General features: G+C 46.0%; 1 protein-coding gene across 1 annotated transcript; it reads left to right on the forward strand.

The window, feature by feature from the left end:
* The first annotated feature begins 18,510 nt into the window (after positions 1-18,510).
* Positions 18,511-23,865, forward strand: ARL11 (ADP ribosylation factor like GTPase 11). The gene is made up of 2 exons (XM_032149180.2): positions 18,511-18,627; positions 20,421-23,865. The coding sequence occupies exon 2, from the start codon at positions 20,439-20,441 to the stop codon at positions 21,027-21,029; it is 591 nt and encodes a 196-aa protein (XP_032005071.1). The 5' UTR covers positions 18,511-18,627; positions 20,421-20,438; the 3' UTR covers positions 21,030-23,865.
* The last annotated feature ends 921 nt before the right edge of the window (positions 23,866-24,786 follow it).

A 24,786-nucleotide genomic window follows, 5' to 3' on the forward strand; every position in this document is an offset into this window, starting at 1 on the left:
CTGAGAAGTGTGGCTTCTCAGGCTGGGTCAGAAAAGGTGACACAGCTTCCTACTTGTTCACTGGAACACTTGGTCTCAGATCCCTGAGCCTCCACATAAGTGGTCTGACTACCCCGAGAATGCCATGTTGGAAAGAGGCCAACTAACATGTAGAGGCCATCTGTAAGCACTCCAGTTGATAGTCGCACTGAGCCCCCAGCTGACAGCAGCATCAACTGTCAGCCATGTGAGTGAGCCATTCTGGACATCCAGCCTAGGTGAACCATCAGGTGACTTCATCCCCAGCTGACATGTGACTGCAGCTGCTTGAGATACCCTAAGTGAGAACAATGTGACTAGCCCTTCTTGAAATCCTGACCCTCAAAATCATAAGCAAAACAAAATAATTGTTTTAAGCCAGTAAGTTTTGAGGTAACTTGCTTCACAGCAATAGTAACAAAAACAGACAAGGATTAGGAAAGTATGCCCTCTGTCACTGCTGTTATTTAATATTCAACTAGAACTTACGGACCAATAAGTAAATGAAACGGGAGGCCTAATGTTGGAAGGAATTAAACATGACCATCGTTTGCAGACAATATGATTGTCTCCATAGACAAGTCAAGAGAATCCACTAAAAAAACAATTAGAACAAAGAAGAGTTCAGTATAAGTTTAATTTAATATAAGAAAGACATATAAAAATTAATAACTAATTTGAAAATGTATTTAGACAAAAGGGCCATTACCAATAACAGTAAAAACCTAAAATACTTAGTAATAAAGTTTAAAAATACATAAAGCCTATATGGAGAAAATGTCTAAAGTTCACTAAAGGGCAGAATTTCTAGGAATAGTATCATAGAAGACATTGGGCAATTTCTTCCATAGATAGTGATTATAAAAACTGGACAAATTTCTTAAAAACAACTATTTGTTGGTGTTTTTGTTAGATGACTCTTGAGAAGGGTTTACTCTTGAATGACTGCTACTGCATCAGGTAAAAACAAAGAGTTTGTGACTCCTAAGCAGGGGGTCACTCCCCAACACCCTCCAGCTCTAGTGGCAGAAAACCACAGCCATACCAGCTTGAGGTGTCAGAGAATAAAGTTTAAGGCAGCAGACAACTGGATATTCAACGGGGAAATCCTGTAAAAATGAGAGCCAGAGCCACAGAAGGACTGAATCGAAAAGCTGAGTGTAAGCTCCGCTCAAATCCCTGCCTGCTAAACTGTTGAGACACACAAGAGACCCCAGGCAGCCCAGTGAAAAAGCAAGCAGAGACTAGAGAGGCATCTACCCTTGTGAGACAGAACTGCTCCTGGTGAGGTTTGTGAGTTTGCTGCACTGTTGACTTAACGTGCACAAAGCTCAGGTGTTGCAGAAAGCAAAAACCTTATTGGCTTGAGGTGCCATTGGGCAGAACTTGGGGCTGGCAGAGCAACTGGATATTTAGGAAGAAAGCAAGGGGGCTGTACAGTAGGTAAGCTTCAAAACCTGAATATAAATCCTTTCCGAATCTGTGGCTGACCCTAAACTACACAGGCTCAGGAAAGACTCCCAGGCACTAGGCCAAAAAAGAAGCAACTAGATCCTGAGAAAACTGTGCAGAACAATACATCAACTACTATAAATTGCTGGGGACAGATTTTTCAGTTTAAATGCAGGCAGGTTAACTGCCTACTAGAACAATATGGCAACAACCCTCAGAAGAACAAAACAGAATCTAGAGTGGGTATAACATTACTACAGTGTCCAGATTTTTTTGTTTTTTGTTTTTTTGTTTTTTGTTTTTTTTTGAGACGGAGTCTCGCTCTGTCGCCCAGGCTGGAGTGCAGCGGCGTGATCTCGGCTCACTGCAAGCTCCGCCTCCTGGGTTCACGGCATTCTCCTGCCTCAGCCTCCCAGATAGGTGGGACTACAGGTGCCCGCCACCATGCCTGGCTAATTTTTTGTATTTTTTAGTAGAGACGGGGTTTCACCGTGTCAGCCAGGATGGTCTTAATCTCCTGACCTCGTGATCCACCCGCCTCGGCCTTCCCAAAGTGCTGGGATTACAGGCGTGAGCCACCACGCCCAGCCCACAATGTCCAGTTTTAAACCAAAAATTACTAGACATGCAAAGAAGGAAAGTGTGACTACACTCAGGGAAAACAAAATCAGTCCATAGCAACTGAATCATAGTGGGCCCAAATGTTGGATTCAACAGACAAAGACTTCAGAGCAGCTATTGCAAATATGTTCAAGAGTTAGTAAGGCACATATTTAAAGAACATAAGGAAAGTATGGCATTACTGAGTGAACATGTAGGGAATATTAATAGAGAAATGAAAATTCTAAAAAAGAATCAAGTAGAAATTCTCGAGCTGAAAAGTATAATAGCTGAAAGTTCCATGAAGAATACAAAGGAAGACTTGCATAAATGGAAAGGCAACACATATTTCTAGATGAGAAGTCTCAATTGTGTAATGATGTCAATTCTCCACAAATCAATCTATTAAAAGCTACCCCAATTAGAATTCCAACATTATTTTTCCACCAAAGTGTTTAACGAAATTTGAAAACATGATCTTAATGTTCATATGAAAAAGAGAGTACAGACTGGGTGTGGTGGCTCACGCCTGTAATCCCAACACTTTGGGAGGCCAAGGCGGAGGATCACCTGAGGTCAGGAGCTTGAGACCAGCCTGGCCAACATGGCAAAACTCCATCTCTACTAAAAATACAAAAATTAGCTGGGCGTGATGGCATGCACCTGTAATCCCAGCTACCAGGGAGGCTAAGGCAGGAGAATCACTTGAACCCGGGAGGTGGAGCTTGTAGTGAGCTGAGATTGTGCCACTGCACTCCAGCCTGGGCAACAGAGTGAGACTCTGTCTCAAAAAAAAAAAAAAAGAGTACATTAAAATGACCACAAGATTTTGTAGGTAAAATGCAGAGGGCAGGAGACTTTTCCTATCAAATACAATAATATTAAAGATATTCATTAAACTAATGTGATATTAGCAAAAGATCCACAAATAGAATTGTGGAATGGAATATAGAAGGCAGAAACATCCAAACCCACACATACATATAAATACATGAATTTAGTGTACAATAAGAGCAATACTTCAAGCCAGAAAAAAAGATAGCTCATTTAATAAATAATGTTTATTAAATTCATCCAAGTTGTTTGTTATATCGGCATAAAGTTTTCTATAACATCCTCCTTATCAGCTTTTCCCCAGCTTTACTGAGGTATAAACTGCACATGATTAATGTATACAATTTGGTGAGTTTGGACGTATATATCCACTCATGTTACCATAACCACAATCCAGGTAATAAATATATCCAGCACTTCATCACCTCCAAAAGTTTCCTTGTGTCCCTTTATGTTTTTTGTTTTTCTGTGGTAAGAACACTAAATTTGAGATCCACCCTTTTAACACAATTGTAAGTATGCAGTATCTTATTGTTAACTCTAGGCAATATGTGTACAGCAGATCTGTGGACTCACTCATCTTGAATAAATGTAACTTTATACTTTTAAACAACTTCCCATGTCCCTCTCCCCCGATCCTCTGGTAACCAACATTCTGTTGTCTACTTCTACACCTTCAACTATTTTTGATGTCTCACATAAGGGGAATGATGTAGTATTTGTCCTTCTGTGACACTTACTTCACTTAGTATAATGTCTTCCAAGTCCATTCATGTTGTCACAAATGATAGGGTTTCCTTCATTTTTTTTTTTTTTTTTAGATGGAGTCTTGCTCTGTCACCCAAGCTGGAGTGTCTCAGCACCCCCAAGTAGCTGGGATTACAGGCATGTGCCACTACACCTGGCTAATTTTTGTGCTTTTAGGAGAGATGAGGTTTCACCATATTAGGCTGGTCTCGAACTCCTGACCTCAGGTGATCCACCTGCCTTGGCCACCCAAGGTGCTGGGATTACAAGCGTGAGCCACCATGCCCAACCCCGGGTTTCCTGCTTTTTTAAACCTGAATATGCCAGGTGCAGTGGCTCACGCTTGTAATCCCAGCACTTTGGGAGGCCAAGGTGGGCAGATTACGAGGTTAAGAGTTCAAGACCAGCCTGGCCAACATAGAGAAACCATGTCTCTACCAAAAATGCAAAAATTAGTCAGATATGGTAGCACGTGCCTATAGTCCCAGCTACTCAGGAGGCTGAGGCCGGAAAATCACTTGAACCCAGGAGAACAAAAATGAGCCCTTGGACATTTAAAATATAACAGCAGAAGTAAATATCTTGATGGAAGGATTGGAAGATAATGTTGAAGAAATCCAGAAAGTAGAGTGAAAAGGCAAAGGTGTAAGAAAGGAAAGAAAATATTTTTAAAATTAGAGACTAAGCAGAATGCAACAATCAAATAATAGGAGTTCCAGAAAAAGAGAACATTAAAAATGGAGTGGAGGCCAGGTGTGATGGCTCACGTCTGTAATCCCAGCACTTTGAGAGGCCGAGGATGGTGGATCACCTGAGGTCAGAAGTTCAAGACCAGCCTGGGCAACATGGTGAAACCCTAACTCTACTAAAGTTACAAAAATTAGCCCCGCGTGGTGGAGCATACCTGTAGTCCCAGCTACTCAGGACTCTGAGGCGGGAGAATTGCTTGAACCCAGGAGGCAGAGGTTGCAGTGAACTTGATCATGCCACTGTACACCAGCCTGAGTGACAGAGCAAAACAGCTATAACTTATTAAGCACATTATACATTATATCTACATTAATTTATTTACTCCTCCCAACACCTCCGAGAGGTAATTTTTTTGTCCCCATTTATAGATGTGGAAACTGAGGCTGTATAAGATTAAGCGCCTGGCCTCAGACTAGTTTTGTTGTTTTCGTTTTTTTAATAAATAGAGACAGAGTCTTGCTAAGTCACCAGGGTTGGTCTCAAACTTCTGGCCTTAAGTGATTCTCCTGCCTCAGGCTCCCAAAGTGCTGAGATTATAGACATAAGCCACCACACCAACCAGCTTAGTGTTTTTCTTTTTACTTCTAAATATTACATCATTTTGTCAACAACTACTTTTATATAAATATATGTGAAAAGGGATCAATACAAAAGCTGAGGAAGAAGCAAGCACAACTCTATTTTTATTTATTTATTTTGAGATGGAGTCTCACTCTGTCGCCTAGGCTGGAGTACAGTGGCACGATCTCAGGTCACTGCAACCCCCGCCTCCTGGGTTCAAGTGATTCTCCTGCCTCAGCCTCCTGAGTAGCTGGGATTACAGACACCTGCCACCACGCCCAACTAATTTTTGTATTTTTAGTACAGTTGGGGTTTCACCATGTTGCCCAGGCTGGTCTCGAACACCTGACCTCAAGTGATCCACCCACCTTGGCCTCCTAAAGTGCTGGGACTACAGGTGTGAGCCACCATGCCCAGCCAGCACAACTCTTTCTAGAAGGGAAGAATGACATTGCCACTATTGGATGAAGACTCCCAGGAGAAGATGATGAGGTAAAGAGAGTCTCTGGGTCAGAATCTGAATTTCACTCCCTTGGGAGCCTTACACCCTTCTGGGGAGGACCGTGGACAAAGCCATATCTTAGGAAGGATAGGCCTCAGCACATTGGGGGCAATATTGACAGACCTTTAGTGCAGGCCCAGCTCTATCGTCCGGCAGGAATATGGCCGTGGGAATGAACAACTGTGCGCGATCTACTTCAAGGCACAGCTCCAGTCTCATGAGTGAGCAAATCAGAATACTTCTTGTGGGTTAAAGGGAGAATCCTTAGCTGGTCATGGCTGTAGGGCCTGGATCCTGTGCTGATGAAGTTTCTCCCTTCCCCTTCATACAAAATAAACACTTTGCTCACTGATGCACAGGGTAATGGTAAGTCATCTGGGAAATACAGCCAAGTCACAAGCACTAATCTTAGTTTCTAACTATGAAGTGACCTTCCAACCTCCTTCCTAATCAAGTTAGGTTTTTTTGGTTTGTTTTTCTTTTTCCTGCCAACTAAAAATATCCAGTTCAGGAAATGTGGCTGATTGAATAGCAGCTGCCATGGAGGACCTACTTTGGATATTGAAACAACCTTGGAAGAAGATCAGAAACTCACTCCCATCAGCTCCTGTTTTGAGGCAGGCCTGGAGCTCATCACCCAGATTACTCTTGGCCTCCACATTGTCCTTCCTGCATATTTTTAGAAGGAAGTATCTGGCCACTGTTTCTTTTTCCTCTCAATGCTAGGAAACTTCCTGTAATATTGGAAAAGTAGAAGTTGAAGCGGCTTCAGTGCAAAACTAACATTCTCTGGATCTTTCTCATGCTGTTCTGAAAGTAGATCACCCACTGTTATTTCCTTTTCCTGGCTTTTTTTTTTTCCTAAGAGACAAAGAGATGCACTGCCACAACACTATTTCTGTTCAGAGGGGGAGAGAGAACAAAAAGAGACAGGCACAAACATTTTCCCCAGCCTTGCCACATTCTTCACTCAGTTATAAAGAAACGCATTGCCAATAAAATAGAAAACAGAAATAGCAGGAAAATTCTGAAAGATGAGCTGTGCTGTAAATGTAAAACACAAGCCACTTAACGCATAATCATTCAAAGTCCAGTTTGTAATGAAAATAAAGACATTTCAAAAGAGCCCATCATCTGCTTACATTACATTCTATATCTAATTGTTATGTTTTACTCCTCTTATAAAAGAAAAAATGTTGACCTCCCTCATTCACGTGGCATGCAGATGCATTTGAGCAGGGGTTTTGGGGTTTAATAATGTGATAGACTGGCTGGGCACTCATGCCTGTAATCCCAACCCTTTGAGAGGCTGGCAGGCAGATCACTTAAGGCCAGGAGTTCGAGACTGGCCTGGCCAACATGTAATTTTTCTACTAAAAATACAAAAATTAGCTGGGCGTGGTGGCGCACCCCTGTAGTTCCAGCTACCCGGGAGGCTGAGGCAGGAGGCTGAGCTTGGGAGGCAGGAGGCTGAGCTTGGGAGGCAGGAGACTGAGTTTGGGAGGCAGAGGCTGCAGTGAGCCGAGATCGTGCCACTGCACTCCAGCCTGGGTGACAGAGTGAGACTCCATCTCAAAAAAAAAAAAATTACATTATAGAATATTAGAGCTTTAGACATTACCTAGTGCAAACTTCTTGCTTTACAGATTAGAAAACTGAGGCTTAGAAAGACTAAGTAATGGCCAAGCACAGTGGCTCATGTCTGTAATCCCAGCCCTCTGGGAGGCCAAGGCAGGAGGATTGTTTGAAGCCAGGAGTTCAAGACCAGCCTGAGCAAAACAGACAGACCCCCCCTAATCTCTACAAAAAAAATTTTTTAATTAGCCAGGTGTGGTGGCATGTGCCTGTAGCCCTAGCCCTAGCTACTTGGGAGGCTGAGGCAGGAGGACTGTTTGAGCCCAGGAATTTGAGCCAGCAGTGAGCTATGATTGCACCACTGTACTCCAGCCTGGGCAACAGAGCCCAACCCTATATCTAATTAATACTAACAAAAAGATTAAATAAATTAACCCAGGCAACACAGATGGAAAGTAGGAGAGCTGGGGGCTAGAATCCAGATCTAAATCTTCAACCTGCATTCTTCCTAATTTATGTGGAGCCTCACACTGTCTTGCCCTGTCCCATGTGCAAGATAGCAGCCGAGAATGACTACTGCAGCATTCCTTCTGATTTCCTAATTTCTGACTTGAATATGCTACACCAATAACAAAACTATGAGCACCCGAGACACAACCACACGCATGTGCACACACACAGATGCACACACATACTGTTAACACATACTGAGACAGAGATCTTGGAAGACAGCATTGTCTTCTGAAAAGAGAATCTTCTGCTACGGAATGTCTGGGAAGGAAGTGTGACAGATGTTTTCACTCACCCAACACCTTTCCCACTTTCTTCTTGCTACAAGTAGCATAATTTTATTCAGATATCATGGAGTGGGGGCAGAGGGGGTGGGGGCGATGCGCTCAGAGAAGGTAGACCCAGCCTGGCCAAGCCAAGTAATTTTATTCTCCTGGTCAGTAAGATGTATGGAGAAATTGGCTGGTAGGCTTTAGGAAAACATTTCATTTTTTATTAAACAAATGCACACACATGCACACAAGCAGCCAAAAACACTTACACCTTTCCCTTTCTTCCCGCCCCTTTTATTTATTTATTTTTTTGAGATGGAGTTTTGCTTTTGTTGCCAAGGCTAGAGTGCAGTGGCGTAATCTTGGCTCACTGCAACCTCTGCCTCCCGGGTTCAAGTGATTCTCCTGCCTTAGCCTCCCGAGTAGCTGGGATTACCAGTGTATACCACCATGGCCAGTTGATTTTTTTGTATTTTCACTAGAGATGTGGTTTTGCCACGTTGGCCAGGCTGGTCTCGAACTTCTGACCTCAAGTGATCCACCCAGTTTGGCCTCCCAAAATGTCGGGATTACAGGCTTGAGCCACTGCACCTGGCCTCTTCCTGCCTTTCAATTCAGTTTTGTGAGAATAAGATATTCGATGTTGCTGCACAACATTGTTGGGGAGTCATCACACATAAGTTGACAGTGCTGAAGCAGAAACATGCAAAGAGACTGGCTCTTTGATGAGACTTGAGCTGGGAAACTGACCTGGAATGACCTCCTTCCAGATGTATTGTCATGAGAGAGAATAAGACAATCTCATCGTTTCAGCCACTTGCAGTGGGTGTTTTACAACTTGCAGCTGAAAGCATAGTTACCTCTCTGAGCCTCAGTTTTTTCCTTTAGAAAATGGCGATAACACTACTTACCCAGCAGGTCGTAGGAGGAAATGGTATAATTTAATGCCTAACATAAAGGAACTCGGTAGCTAGTCATATCATAATCATGATGACCCTCATAGCAAAATCCTCAGTGGTGGGAATGTTTTCTCCACTCTGCCAGTGTCATGGCATCGGGTCCCTTCTCCCTACAATGGTGGTCTGGAGACAGTTTGCCCAGCTGCCACCTCTTCTCCCAGTGCTGAGGAGCTCAGGCATGGGAGCTTTGGGCCTGGGAGGTAGGGAGTCCAGTCTGTAAAGGAAAACAATAAAAATGAAAAGCAAGCATGTAAAATCATAATGACATATTGAATAATCTTAGCAAGCCACAAAGTGTTCTTTTTTGGGGGGGGGGGCGGGGAAGAAGTCTCACTCTGTTGCCCAGGCTGGAATGCAGTGGTGTGATCTCAGCTCACTGCAACCTCCACCTCTTGGGTTCAAGCAATTCTCCTGCCTCAGCCTCCTGAGTAACTGGGATTACAGGTGCCTGCCACTGCACCCAGCTAATTTTTTGTATTTTAGTAGAGACGGGGTTTCACCATGTCGGCCAGGCTGGTCTCGAACTCCTGACCTCGTGATCCACCCGCCTCAGCCTCCCAAAGTGCTGGGATTACAAGCATGAGCCACTGTGCCCGGCCAAGTGTTGATTTCTTATGTCCTAGAAGTCCCAACTCTGGCAATCTAGCCCATGGAAATAATCCAAATGAAGAGAGAAATTTTACTCACCAAATCTTTAATTCAAACTTTTTTTGCAGCCTTTAGAAGTAAATAATATTTCCCCCTGATATAATTATGAAGCCAACACAGTAATTTTATTAGAAACTATGCAGGAGTGGCCTGGTGCGGTGGCTCACGCCTGTAATCCCAGCACTTTGGGAGGCCGAGGCGGGCAGATCACGAGGTCAGGAGATTGAGACCATCCTGGCTAACACGGTGAAACCCTGTCTCTACTAAAAAAATACAAAAAATTAGCCGGGCGTGGTAGCTGTAGTCCCAGCTACTCGGGAGGCTGAGGCGGGAGAATGGCATGAACCCGGGAGGTGGAGTTTGCAGTGAGCCTAGATTGCGCCACTGCACTCCAGCCTGGACAACAGAGCGAGACTCCGTCTCAAAACACAAAAAAGAAACTATGTAGGAGTAAGGCAATGTAATTCTTGATATAAATTAAATGAAAACAAAATCAGAATACAAAAGTGTATGTGTGCTCTGCTTACAACCACGTGGAGCACAGCTATAATTAAACCGGGCTATACTTGGCACACTGATTGTTAAATAAGTGCAGCGAACACAGAAAATAAGAGGGCTGCGGGTTGTTGAAGAAACTGGCCAAAAAACGGAACGAAGAGGAGAAACTGACAGTGCTCATCGTGTGCCACGCAGGGGCGTTGTTTTCTCTCCACTAAGGCTGCTGGGTGGGGCCAAAATAGTCCAGGCAGCCAAGTGCAGAGGCATTGGGGGCAGCAAAGATGCAAAGGATCCCCACTGGGGCTGCACCTCGAGGAGGAGTCCGTGGCAGGAGGCCCACACCCACGACCTGGCACCAGCAGTGAGGAGACGAACCTGGAAGACATCCCGCTGTCCAGACACCGCGAGGGAGGCGAGTCGTGCTCGCAGCCTGGGACTTAGGAACACAGGGAAACAGCTTCCACATGCCATTTGCTGAATAAATATTTCTTGCAGGATGTTTCCTATGGATTCATTCTCTATCATGAAAGCTTTATTTGTGGTCAGCGTCCTAGGAAAGCAGAGGCAGACAGATTTCTGTTGTAGGGAGTTCTGTGGAGGGTTATAGATCAGCAATATTCCACTGAAACCAAATACCTAGGAAAAGCATGGAAGGACACACAGAAATCACAAATGTATATTATATTATATTTTATTTTATTTATTTATTTTTTGAGACAGGGTCTTGCTCCGTCATCTAGGCTGGAGTGCAGTGTTGCAATCATGGCTTACTGCAGCCTCAACCTCCCAGGTGCAGGTAATCCTCCTGCCTCAGCCTCCTGAGTAGCTGGGACTACAGCTGCATGCCATCACACCCAGCTAATTTTTAAATTATATAGTTGTAGAATGGGTTCTCCCTATGTTGCCCAAGCTATTCTTGAATTCCTGGGCTCAAGCAATCCTCCTGCCCTGGCCTCCCAAAGTGCTGAGATTACAGGCGTGAACCACCGTGCCTGGCCAAAATGTATATTTTTAAAAACATATAAAAACAGAGTTGGCCGGGCGTGGTGGCTCACGCCTTTAATCCCAGCACTTTGGGAGGCCGAGGCGGACAGATCACAAGGTCAGGAGATAGAGACCATCCTGGCTAACACGGTGAAACCCTGTCTCTACTAAAAATACAAAAATTAGCCAGGTGCGGTGGCAGGCACCTGTAGTCCCAGCTGCTAGGGAGGCTGAGGCAGGAGAATGGTGTGAACCTGGGAGGCGGAGCTTGCAGTGAGCCGAGATCACGCCACTGCACTCCAGCCTGGGCAACAGAGCGAGACTCCGTCTCAAAAAAAAAAAAAAAATAGAGTTAATAAATATATCTATATGTTATAGATATAAGTAAAATATCTTTGCAATCAGTATCTACTGTGTCCTATAACTAATTAAGATCTTCATCCATAAAAATCCCAACCCTATTTTGAATTTGGAGTTCTTTCTGGTGGTGGACTCACACTTTTTCATGCAAGCTCCTTTGCCCCCTACGCAACCACTGCCCACATTGGCAAGGCAGTGTTGTGCTCCAGGGCAGACTATAGTTCACAAGCGGAAGCAGGTGCCATGTAGGAATGAGACCACATGTACCATGAAGCAACGGAGCTCACTGATTTAGAGGCAAGATGCTGGCCCCTCTGGCTGTCACCATGGATGACTGCTGATTTAAGGTCTCTCTTGGTCCACCTGGCACCACCACTTCTGGTCCCTTCTCCTCAGTTTCCTCTACCCAGCTATGTCCTCCTCTACTGATAAGCCCTGAAACAGAGCAAGTTGCCTCTTTTTTAAGGTAACAAATATTTTACAATATTCATTTGTAAAGTCTAGAAATGAAAATAATACACAATAGCATCTACCTAGCCACACAATCTTGAAAAACAATCAGTATAATGCTGCCACTATAATGTAAGAAATAAATGAAGGTATTTATTTATTTATTTATTTTTAGAGACAGAGTCTTGCTCTATAGCCCAGGCTGAAGTGCAGTGGTGCAAGTGGTGCAGCCTTGAACTCCTGGGCTCAACAGATCCTCCTGCCTCAGCCTTCTGAGTAGCTGGGACTACAGGTGTGCACCACTATGCCTAGCTAATTTTTAACTTTTTTGTAGAGACTGGGTCTTGCTATGTTGCCCAGGCTGGTCTTGAACTCCTTGTTGAGGATCAGTGGGAGAGGAAAGGGAGGAGAGACAGCGAGGAGCCCTTGGAACTACTCACCTTCCCTACCCACCAGCAAGTCCCCAGTGAGTGATGTCCAGGATGGGGCTGGGCAAGGCAAGTGATCCGCCTGCCTCAGCCTCCCAAAGTGCTTAAATTACAGATGTGAGCCACTCTGCCGAACAGAAGGTAATTTGTAATAAAATAATATATGTTCCCATACATAAGTGCTCAGGACAATCACATTAATGAAGTTGTCACGTTCTTGCATCTAAATATAGAATCCACATGAGCACAACGGCAGTGGATCGCTGTTTTGGTGCATCTTATCAGCAACTTAAATGCCACGCTGTTATTCAAAGCGGTCCTGTCAGTGATGTGATTTTCCGAAATAATGAGCAGCTCTTGGAAAGCTCCAAACAAAACAAAGTGCAAACTTTCCTCAATGCACACAGTAGTTGTGTTTCTGGAAAGTGTAGTTTATATGAAAACCACGCAAAAATAGTCTGTGTTTACATATAAAAGAAAATTAGGTTCTAGGATCAGATAGTTTTTATTTATTTATTTTATTTATTTTTTTTTTTTGAGACAGAATCTCCCTCTGTTTCCCAGCCTGGAGTGCAGTGGCGCAATCTCAGCTCACCACAACCTCTGCCTCCCGGGTTCAAGTGATTCTCCTGCCTCAGCCTCCGGAGTAGCTGGGATTACAGGCACGCTCCACTATGCCCGGCTAATTTTTGTATTTTTAGTACAGATGGGGTTTCACTATATTGGCCAGGCTGGTCTTGAACAACTGACCACGTGATCTGCCCACCTTGGCCTCCCAAACTGCTGGGATTATAGGCTTGAGCCACCGCGCCCAGCCCAGATAGTTTTTAAATGGTGCCCTTTTCTCCCTTAAACTACTACATAAATGTTTGGGATGTTCAAAAGTGAAATTCAAATTTAAGAAACATTTTTTTCTTGCACAAAATATTCTTGGGTGTTATAGGATGTCTAGCATCTCTAGTCCCCACTCACTGAATGTCAGGCACATGCTGTCATCAAACTCTCCAAAAGTGGTCATTGAGAACCACTCCTTCCTGTATATGAGTAGACCTTGTACTCTCTGTCCACTTTTCTCCATATCTGGGGAAAGCTGAATCATGGGCATAAGTACCTGTAAACAGTCACCGATACACATATTACACCTGTAGCAACCACCCCAAATTCAGATATATAGCTTAGGGTCCCATGGGTTGCCTAATACATGATGGTCATAGAGGGAGGAAATTTCTTTGAGAATTTCATTCAACCTTCAGCATGATTGGAGCATTGGTTCTCACCACAATACCCACAAAGGTAACTTGTACCCCGCCCAGCCCCATCTTGTACGTCACTCACTGGGGACTTGGTCGTGGGTAGGAAAGGTGGGTGGTTCCTAGGGTTCCTGGCTGTCTCTCCTCCCCTTTGTCTCCCACTGATCCTCAATACAGCTCATGGCTGAGAACTTCTGACTGAGAGATTTATACAAGAAATTGCATTCCTCAAAGTAAGTGATTATTGAGGGAAAAAAAAGGAAAACCATGAAAAAAAAAAAACCCAATGCACCCTACTTGCTTATATGTGCATAGAATATCTCCGGAAAAATGTCTAAGAAACCAATGGTGTGGGCTGTTTCCCAGGGAAGGTCTGGCATGGCTGGAGCACTGGGGTGAAAGGAGAACGTCCTTGATGCTCTACTCTTTTGTACCTTCGGAATTTTGTATGGATGACTTGAAAATAGAAAGAAATAGAATTTGATTTTTAAAAGAGGCAGTCCATGGAAAAAAGTTATTAATTTGCATACTGCAAATTGAGAAAGTGAGAGACCAGAGCGAGAGGAGGTCACAACAAGATAAAAAGGTGGGGGCCGTTATGGAGCCCAGGGAAAGGAGGGCTAGACAAGAGACTCCAACCATGTTTCTCTAGCACTTTCCAGCAGAATAAAGTTCTTGTTCTAGCACTCTCCTCCTTTGGACCTATCTGTAGAGAGCAGAAAAGTGACCACGAGGCTCTGTTGCATGATAAACAACCCCTTAAAAACCACCAACTGGCCGGGCGCGGTGGCTCACGCTGTAATCCCAGCACTCTGGGAGGCCGACGCGGGCAGATCACGAGGTCAGGAGATCGAGACCACGGTGAAACCCCATCTCTACTAAAAATACAAAAAATTAGCCGGGCATGGTGGCGGGCGCCTGTAGTCCCAGCTACTGGGAGAGGCTGAGGCAGGAGAATGGCGTGAACCCGGGAGGCGGAGCTTGCAGTGAGCTGAGATTGCGCCACTGCACTCCAGCCTGGGCGACAGAGCGAGACTCCGTCTCAAAAAAACAAAAACAAAAAAACAAAAAAAACCACCAACTTTCCATGGTCTTCCAGCAACCCATTTGGATGTCGTCCCTACAGTTGACTCCTTCAGTCCCTGTGTGCATCCTCTGCGTGCCCCTGGCGCCCTGCCCTCCCTTAGCTGTGCTGCACAGAAAACCGCCCCAGCTCTTGGGTCAAACAGATCCCATAAGAAACGTCAGAAGAAGCATCCTGGCTTACAGGTTGTTTTTTGGTGAGTGCAATGGCCATGCCGTGCTCCTCCAGGCCTGACCACCTGTATGAGAGTTGGCAGGAGCACATTTCTAAACTCACACTCTTAGGGCAATAGAGATGGGGCCTAAGACCTTTATCTCTCCTGGTATCAGTGAGCCCAGTGTAGCCCCTTTTCCTTATTCCAGGTCTGGAAGCTGCAGTCACAGACACACAAAGGTGCTGGGGCTTGCACATGCACCAGCGTCACTGTCACTTTCTCCAGCCACACCACTACGTTTGAGGGCTCTCCTGTCCTTCTCTGACAGAACTAGCCTGGGACTAGATGCCAGGCTTTGGGCTAAGTACTTGATGTGTCTTCACTTATTTAATCCTTCCAATAACCCTTCAAGTTAGGTACCGTTATTATCGTCATCAACCCCATTTTATAGAGAAGGAAACTGAGGTGCAGAGAAATTCAGGTTGAGGTTCACAGCAAATAAGCAGTGGAGGCCAAGTGTGCCCCCAGGTGGACCCAAATCAAAGCCACACTGTTACCTTCTGCTCTGCGCTGCCTCCTGGGGCAGTAGCCCTTGTGAGCCTCCCCACGTTGGGGTGTCTAATGAAAAGCTTCCCTGCTGGTTGAGCTGAAGGGGTCAGGGTCAGGGGTGTACAGAGAAACTCAGGCCACAAGGGCCTTCGGGCAGGACCAGGGTCACAAAGTAATCATGGTTTCCCAGCGAACACAAGACTTTGGCCCTCAGGCAAGGCTCCTTGATGTCTGGGGGAGCTTGTGCTCCCCAGCAGTGCTCAAAGATCCAGCCAGCCCCTTGATGGTGCCAGCCGGCCCCTTGATGGTGGTGCCTGTCTAAGATTCTGTGGTCAGTGCCACGCAGCTACCTCCAGAGGCCCTGCAGCCTGGCCATGTGGCCCCAAGCTCCAGGCTAGAGGCCAAGGGGAGTGTCCCTTCTCTCTCTGTGTCACCCATGGCATAGGCCACCCAGGCAGCCTGGCATGATGCCTCCAAGCCACTGTGCTAATGCTTCTACAGCTTCTGCTCCCTCCCTGCCTCCATGGGGCCCAGACCTAGCCCTGGTGCTGCTCTGGGAACTGGGTCAGAGCAGCACCCCAGCTCCCCCACCCCCAGGAGCCCCTCAGCCTTGGCCTGCTGTCATCTTCGTCTGGCCCCAATCCCTCTGCAAATCGGGCCCTTGCAGGATTCCTGCTGACTCAGCAGCTGGGCCTGGACAGGACTTTGTCCCACCGTGAGCCAATCCCCCTGCAGTGTGGGCGAGAATGACAAGCCCTCCACCAGATGGTTCTTTATTGCTCTGAGACTTCCCTGGGATAATTCCACCCCCAGGAGCACTCTATCTGTTTCCATCTCCTCCCCACACACCCCCTGGCCTTGAAAAAGAATGATCACTGACCACAGGCACTGAAAAGAGCAAACCAAGAGCAGCATCAATACCTTCACACAGTGGAGCACATAACACACTTTGAGTTTCCGACTTTTCCTAATCGCTTCTTCCTGCTAAAATACAGTAGCTTAACAAAAACAATGACAACAACAATCTGGTGTTTGCCATTTACAAGGCACTTTCTGTGTGAGTAGCATGACATGGTAAAAGAGAAAGAGATGAATTACAAAACGGAGCAAGATCATGAGTCAATGATTCACCCTGTCCCAACCTGCTTCTTTATTTTATTTATTTATTTTTTTTGAGACAGAGTCTTGCTCTGTCGCCAGGCTGGAGTGCAGTGGTGCGACCTCAGCTCACTGCAACCTCCGCCTTCCGGGTTCAAGTGATTCTCCTGCCTCAGCCACCCGAGTAGCTGGGACTACAAGTGTGCACCACCATGCCCAGCTAATTTTTGTATTTTTAGTAGAGACGGGGTTTCACCATGTTGGCCAGGATGGTCTCGATCTCTTGACCTCGTGATCCGCCCGCCTCGGCCTTCCAACCGAGCCTGCTTCTTTGTTTGTAAAATGGAAGAGTCATAACACCCAACTTGAGTCTTGACATTTTAATGAAATAATGCATGGGAAAGCAGAAAACAGCACAAAGATTACTGGTTATAAGAGCTAAATCACTGTGACTCCAGATCCAAATTCAGTGAATCAGTGGTTTCTGACTAGCCAATTTTTTTTCCTTTTTTTCTTTTTTTTTTCTGAGACAGAGTCTCGGCTGGGTGCAGTGGCTCACACCTGTAATCCCAGCTCTTTGGGAGACCAAGGCAGGCAGATCACTCGAGGTTAGGAGCTGGAGACCAGCCTGGCCAACATGGCAAAACCCTGTCTCTACTGAAAATAAAAAAATTAGCCAGGCATGGTAGCACGTGCCTGTAATCCCAGGTACTTGGGAGGCTGAGGTGGGAGAATTGCTTGAACCTAGGAGGTGGAGGTTGCAGTGAGCCGAGATTGTGCCATTGCACTCCAGCCTGGGCGCCCGAGCGAGACTCCATCTCAATTAAAAAAAAAAAAAAGAGAGAGACAGAGAGTCTCACTCTGTCTTCTAGGCTGGAGTGCAGTGCTGTGATCTCAGCTCACTGCAGCCTCTGCCTCCCAGGCTCATGCAATTCTTGGGCCTCAACCTCCCAAGTGCCTGGAACTACAGGCACATGCCACCACGCCTGGTTAATTTATTATTTTTTGTAGAGACGCGGTTTCGCCATATTGGCCAGGCTGGTCTTGAACTCCTGAGCTTGAGTGATCCTCCTGCCTTGGCCTCCCAAGGTGCTGGGATTACAGGCATGAGCCACCATGCCCGGCGACTAGCCAATTTTTTAAAAATTACATTTTCTAGGTGTCATTTTTACTGGGAAAAACACAGTGACACCATTCAAGAAAAAATTGAACGGTAACTTTAATCACTACATTAACACAATTTTAAAGGTTGATCTGCATCATATATACCTTTTAAGGAATGTTTTCATCATATGTAGACAGCTTTTTTTGTTTTTTGTTTTTGTTTTTGTTTTGAGGCAGAGTCTCGCTCTGTCACCAAGGCTGGAGTGCAGTGGCGTGATCTCGGCTCACTGCAACCTCTGCCTCCTGGGTTCACGCCATTCTCCTGCCTCAGCCTCCCGAGTAGCTGGGACTACAGGTATGTGCCACCACGCACAGCTAATTTTTGTATTTTTAGTAGACGGGGTTTCACCATGTTGGTCAGGCTGGTCTCGAACTCCTGACCTCATGATCCACCCGCCTCAGCCTCCCAAAGTGTTGGGATTACAGGCGTAAGCCACCGTGCCCGGCCATAGGCAGCTTTTAAAAGAACACGTGTGCAGCCTGGCCATCATGGCGAAACCTGTCTTTATGAAAAATACAAAAATTAGCTGGGCATGGTGGCGCCTGCCTGTAATCCCACTTGCTTAGGAGGCTCAGGAGGGAGGATCGCTTGAGCCCTGGAGGCGGAGGCTGCTGTCCAGCCTGGGCGACAGAGCAAGACTCTGTCTCAAATAGAAAACAAAACAAAACAACAACAACAACAACAACAACAACCATGTGTGATTCCAAGCAAATCAGAGAATCTCTAGGCACCAGAAAAACCTTGAGGCATGTGCTGAAAGGAAGAGGTCAGAATTCTCCGCGAGGAGCTCAGAGGATTCTGAGGGAAGAGAGAAGGCGGCTGTGCTTGGACACAGCTCCGAGCTCGTGCTCCCTCCTTCAGGCACCAAGTCTGAGTTGCTAAAAAATGGAGCTGTCACTGGGCCTTGCTCTGCCAGGACCTGCAGAGCTGGGGACCTCTCTGTGGCGAGCCCAGCAGGATGACTGCTCTGAGGTGCCCTAGGGCTGAGGGAGGGGCCGTGACACCAGCCCCGCCCCCCTAGCCACCTGGGAAAAGGAAGCAGAAAAAGGAGAAGCAGCAACGGCTGCTCTGCTTCCTTCTCATCTCGCTCTTGGGACTTGCCCGGCCAGCAGAAAGCAGCTCCATAGGGGAGGAGAGCCACGGAGGATCTCATAGCCGCAGTCTAATAGTAACGCAGAGGTAATTTTAACTTTTTACTTTTCTACCCTTGGGAGTAGGGATGAGTAGAGGCTTACCTCCTTCCAGGGACAGCGGATATCCCCCCACCCCCATTCCCGGAAGTTGAGATGTCCCTTCTCTGTTCCACCTGGGCATCGCCTAAGTTGGGAACAAGTCTTATGTCTTAAAATTTGGGATTCTTTAAAAACATATGTGGCTGGGCGCAGTGGCTCATGCCTGTAATCCCAGTACTTTGGGAGGCCGGGCGGGTGGATAATTTCAGGTCAGGAGTTCAATACCAGCCAAGCCAGCATGGTGAAACCTCATCTCTAATATAAATACGAAAAATAGCCGGGTGGTAGTAGTAGCTGTAATCCCAGGTACTTGGGAGGCTGAGGCAGGAGAATCCCTTGAACCTAGGAGGCAGAGGTTGCAGGGAGGCAGAGGTTGTGATGAGCCAAGATTGCACCACTGCACTCCAGTCTGGGTGACAGTGAGACCCTGTCTCAAAACAACAACAAAAATGTGTGATGGCACATGCCCATAGTCCCAGCTACTGGGGAGGCTGAGGTGGGAGGATGGCTTGAGCCTGGGAAGTCGAGGCTGCAGTGAGCTGTGATCATGCCACTGCAGTCCAGCCTGGGCGACAGAGTGAGACCCTGTCTCAAAAAAAAAATAAAACAAAAACAAACAAAAACAAACAAAAAAGCACATGTGGAGTGTTGTAGAAGTCATTGACCTTGGTAAGACAGTGGAGGAAACTGCTTTGCTCTGACTCATAAATTTGTCCCCAGTAAACAGTATTTATAAATAGCCCCAGTCAGGCACTGCATGAAGACATTTCAGTCAACGACAGACCACGTATACAACGGTGGTCCCATAAGATTATAACGGAGCTGAAAAATTCCTATTTTTCAGCTTAGTGTTGTGGCGCAACCACTACCTTTTCTACGTTTAGATACATGAATACTTAGCACTGTGTTACAATAGCCTACAGTACCCATTACAGGAATGCTGTACCGGTGTGTAGCCCAGGAGCAATGGGCCATACCATATAGCGTAGGTGTGGAGTAGACTAGACCATCCACGTTTGTGTAATTACAATCTATGATTTTGTAAAATGATGAAATTGCCTAATGAAGCATTTCTCAGAATGTGTCCCCGTCATTAAGTGACACCTCACTGTGTTTCCAAGACACAGTACTGGTCCTTGGGAAGCTCTAAAGAGAGGTCACCGTGAGCTGAACCATCCTCCTCACTCTGCATGGAACCCAGCTTAGCTTCCATTTCAGCATTTAGGCTTATAGGGAGAACAGGTTAGAAGCCACAGACCAGCAAGAATTGAAGACACCGTCCTGTAATTTCTACTGAACCAGGTCTGTCTGACTGGAACTTCATTTTGCCTCTCTGCTTTAACTCCTCAGGAATGTGAGTCAACATTCCATGTCTTCTGGGAGGCCCCTGATCTTCTCTGCCCAGGGACCACTCTTATCTGACCCAGAGACAGGTTAGCTGATGGTGACTCACACACCCTCACTTCCTTCAAAGCTCAGGCATCTGTTTAAAATCTGACCCTGTGAAGACTTTTCCTATTTTGGAAAAGTTCTTCCGTTGTTTGCCTGCACAGATTTGTGCTCCATTTTTAATTTCAACTTTTGTGGAGAAGGCGGGTCTGAAACTCCTGGGCTCAAGTGATCCTCCTGCCTTGGCCTCCCACAGTGCTGGGATTACAGGTATGAGCCACCGCACCAGGATGGATTTGTCTTCCTTCAGAAGACAGTAGCTGATGTGTGCCCCTGGCCTTTCTCCCCTAGGATTCAGCAGTGGCCACCATGGGTTCTGTGAATTCCAGAGGTCACAAGGCGGAAGCCCAGGTGGTGATGATGGGCCTGGACTCGGCGGGCAAGACCACGCTTCTTTACAAGCTGAAGGGCCACCAGCTGGTGGAGACCCTGCCCACTGTTGGTTTCAACGTGGAGCCTCTGAAAGCTCCTGGGCACGTGTCACTGACTCTCTGGGACGTTGGGGGGCAGGCCCCGCTCAGAGCCAGCTGGAAGGACTATCTGGAAGGCACAGATATCCTCGTGTACGTGCTGGATAGCACAGATGAAGCCCGTTTACCTGAGTCGGCGGCTGAACTCACAGAAGTCCTGAACGACCCCAACATGGCTGGCGTCCCCTTCTTGGTGCTGGCCAACAAGCAGGAGGCACCTGATGCACTTCCGCTGCTTAAGATCAGAAACAGGCTGAGTCTAGAGAGATTCCAGGACCACTGCTGGGAGCTCCGGGGCTGCAGTGCCCTCACTGGGGAGGGGCTGCCCGAGGCCCTGCAGAGCCTGCGGAGCCTCCTGAAATCTCGCAGCTGCGTGTGTCTGCAGGCGAGAGCCCGTGGGGCTGAGCGCGGAGACAGCAAGAGATCTTGATCCAGACAGAGCAGCATATCTTTGCTCATACAAACTAGAAGAACCAGCTGATTCTTGAGAAATTTACGCTCAGTCTATCAAACAAGAAATGCTGGCTTGGCCAGGTGGCTCATGCCTATAATCCCAGCACTTTGGGAGACCACGATGGGGGAATCCCTTGAGCCCAGGAGTTGGAGAGCAACATCACAAGACCCCATTTCTACTAATAATCAAAAAATTGGCCGGGCATGGTGGCATGTGCCTGTAGTCCCAGCTACTTGAGAGGGTGAGGAAGGAGAATCACTTGAGCCTGGGAGATAGAGGTTGCAGTGAGCCAAGATTGCGCCACTGCACTCCAGTCTGGGTGACAGAGTGAGACCCTGTCTCAATAATAATAATAATAATAATGATACTCTAAGAAAAAATCTCAATATATTTCATTTAATAGCTCGTTACCAAGTGTGAATGAAGCAATATATCATAATAGAGTAGCCACCGGTTGCATAATAATAGAGACCTAAATTCTCAAATAGGGAAAGAGGTTTTAAAATCAAATTTGAGGCCCGGTGCAGTGGCTCATGCCTGTAATGGCAGCACTTTGGGTGGCTGAAGTGGGCAGATTACTTGAGGCCAGGAGTTCAAGACCAGCCTGGCCAACATGGTGAAACCCCATCTCTACTGAAAATACAAAAATTAGGCATGGTGGTGCATGCCTGCAGTCCCAGCTACTCAGGAGGTTGAGGCAGAAGAATCGCTTGAATCCCGGAAGTGGAGGTTGCATTGAGCCGAGATTGTGCTGCTGCACTCCAGCCTGGGTGAAAAAGACAGGCTGTGTCTCCAAAAAGAAAAAAAAAAAGTCAAATTCAAATATCATCTGGACAGGTCACAATGGATCACAGATCCTTATGAGTGATTTTCCCCAGTGGCCCCTGGGGATGTGCCATTGTCACTTGGAAGGCAAGCTAGGCAGGGCCCATACAACAGCAGGGGTCTGCAAGTTAGACGTTCCTTGCCCTGGGATGCTCACCCCTGGGCAAGAGGCTGGAAGTTCACACCATCCAAAATTTATCCTTTTTTTTTCTGATGCTAATTAGCCTTTCCCGATTTTATGACATCTTGTGTTGATCTTTTTCAAAAACTCATTTTCTTTTTTTTTCTTCTCTTTTCTCCTTCTTGTAGCACATCTCTTTCCTTAAAGATCAGATCAATAAAATATTTTATTTATTCATTAATTTAACAACAAAAAAACTTTGAGCATTTAGTTTGTGGCAAAAGCACTGAGCGTTCAAATATGAATCATGTGCTTTAGGTGGGAGTTGTGAATTCTGAAGATACAGATGAAAGTGATGAATGCCTTCTGTCTCATGATTGATAGGAAAAGGGAAGGTTGACCATAGCATCCTAGAAGGTTCATCAGGTGATCATTACCTAGCATCCATGAGGCTCCTGAAATTATTTGCAAAATGTTACACTTTGGGCTATTTTTCCGGGGAAGGAGATCCAGAACTTTTTACCAGATTTTCAAAGACATCTGTGGCTCCCAAAAGTTAAGAATCACTGATGTGGTTATTGTATCCCTCATCCAACCCCAGAACACTTTCTGTAATCTGAGTTTTTTAATGGCAAGTGGCTTATATTTAGCACCTGTTCTCATGTTAAACAGCTCTGAATGTTAGATATTCTTTCTTAACCTGGATTGGTTCTCTCCCTCTGGAGTAATGCAGTATAAATTGGCCATCAGTACCCTTCTAAAATCTGAGATCTGCCAGGCCCCTCTTCTAACACCAGGTTAGGCATGCTTGGTTATTTCCAGTACTTGTTAATCGACATGTTTCAAGACACTGTTAGACACTAGGGATGCAAAGATGAATGAGTTAAGGCCTCAGGCCTCATGGAAGGTGAGACAGTAAAGACATTACTCCCATAAAAATGTGAGGAGAGAGACTCAGTTCAGCAACTGTTTATTGAGCACTTACTTGGACCAAGCTCTGTGGTCTTGGTGTTTTACATAGACTGTCTCTAATTCTCACAACTCTGCAAAATATATATATTCCCATTTTATAAAACTACAAACTGAGGCTCAGAGAGGTTGTGACCTCTTGTTGCTTGAGGCACGGAGTTATAAAATAACTTATCTGGAATTTGAAGTCAGATCTGTTTAGTGCTAATGCTGCATTTTTCTACAACATCAAGCTTCTAGAAGGTTTAAGCTAGGTAGGCTTTCAGACAGCAGACATGATGGGGACAGCCTTCTAATAAGAGGGAAGAGACTGCTTGGAAGCATGAAGGGAGGTGTAAGAAAGATAAGTAAGTGAGTGTACCTGCAACAGAGGCTTGAGATGAGGGGTGGGTGAGGGTGACATCACGATAGAAAACAAAACTGGAATGGGAGTTTAGGTCCAATTTGGGCAAGGTTGTTTGAATTTCAATAATCAGGGGTTTGGGTCAAGGAAGAAAAATCATGGGACTTTAGGAGGATAATTTTGTGGCAGTGTGGGGGTGAAATAAAGAGAAAAGGGAACCCTGGAGCTGGGAAGGCAGGAAACCAGCTAGATGACCATCACACAGCAAAGGAGGAAGCGGAAGAGAGATGAGAAAACTGAGAGCTATTATTAAGAAAAACAGTTGAGAGAGGAAGAATTTGAAGAGGGCTCAAGATTTTGAGTCCACATGACAGAAGGACTGGAATGCCATGAACTTGAGAAGGTGAGCGCTGAAGAACCAGGATGGGACGGGGCTGGAACGGCTGGGTTCAGCTTTTGAAGGGTGGGTACGTGTTTGGTTATAGCTGCTTTCAGATTGTTCCATTATCTGCACTCCCAACTACCCTGCCAGATATATTTGTTGGCTCTCACTCATGGAGGCTCATTTCCTCGCATGATTTGTCATTTTTGATTGTGAGCTCATCTTCAGTAGGAGTTGTTTTTCCTGTGTGACTCCCATGTGCCCTGGTCTGTAACAACATTTCTACAGAGTGGTATCTACTAGGATCCTGGGGATTTCAATTATTTTAGATAGAATATTATGTCAGTTTCTGTGCCTGGGGCTCCTGGACCTCAGAGGTAGTATATATCTGAACTGTGCACCCATTCAATGCACAGGCCCGAGGGATTCCATATGTGACAGGTGACTTTTTTTCCTTGCCTTTGTGTTGTGAGACAGACAACCCGCCTCCTCAGACTTCTCTGAGCTGGTGGGCAGCATTTTTTTAACCCTCTTTTAAGGAGGGGTCATCTCTCTGATGCTCTTCTTTTTTGCTGAGCTCAGATTAACATTTTCTACCTGGGTGCAGTGGCTCACGCCTGTAATCCCAGCACTTTGGGAGGCTGAGGTGGGCGGATCACGAGGTCAGGAGATCGAGACCAGCCCGACCAGCATAGTGAAACCCTGTCTCTACTAAAAATACAAAAAAATTAGCCGGGCCTGGTGGCGGGCGCCTATAATCTCAGCTACTCGGGAGGCTGAAGCAGGAGAATTCTTGAACTTGGGAGGCGGAGGTTGCAGCGAGCCTAGATTGCACCACTGCACTCCAACCTCGGCAACAGTGCGAGACTCTGTCTTAAAACAAACAAACAAACAAATGAAAAAAACATTTTCTCTCCTCCAAGCAAGCCTAAGGCCACATGTCCTATTCTCACACAGGTGTTTTAATTTCAGCCCAGTCTCTAGAGCCTAAATTTGGCTCCTCTACAATTTCCATGGGCTCTAGGTTTCCAGCTTATACTTACTGCTTTGGCTGTGGTTTCTCTCTTCCATTTCTACCACGTGAGGATTTCCT

This window comes from Hylobates moloch, unplaced genomic scaffold (assembly GCF_009828535.3).
Source record: "Hylobates moloch isolate HMO894 unplaced genomic scaffold, HMol_V3 SCAFFOLD_4, whole genome shotgun sequence".
Taxonomy (NCBI): Eukaryota; Metazoa; Chordata; class Mammalia; order Primates; family Hylobatidae; genus Hylobates; species Hylobates moloch.

Bases quoted from the DNA above. Each gene is read 5' to 3' on its own strand.
- ARL11 (XM_032149180.2), top strand. From the start codon at position 20,439: ATGGGTTCTGTGAATTCCAGAGGTCACAAGGCGGAAGCCCAGGTGGTG.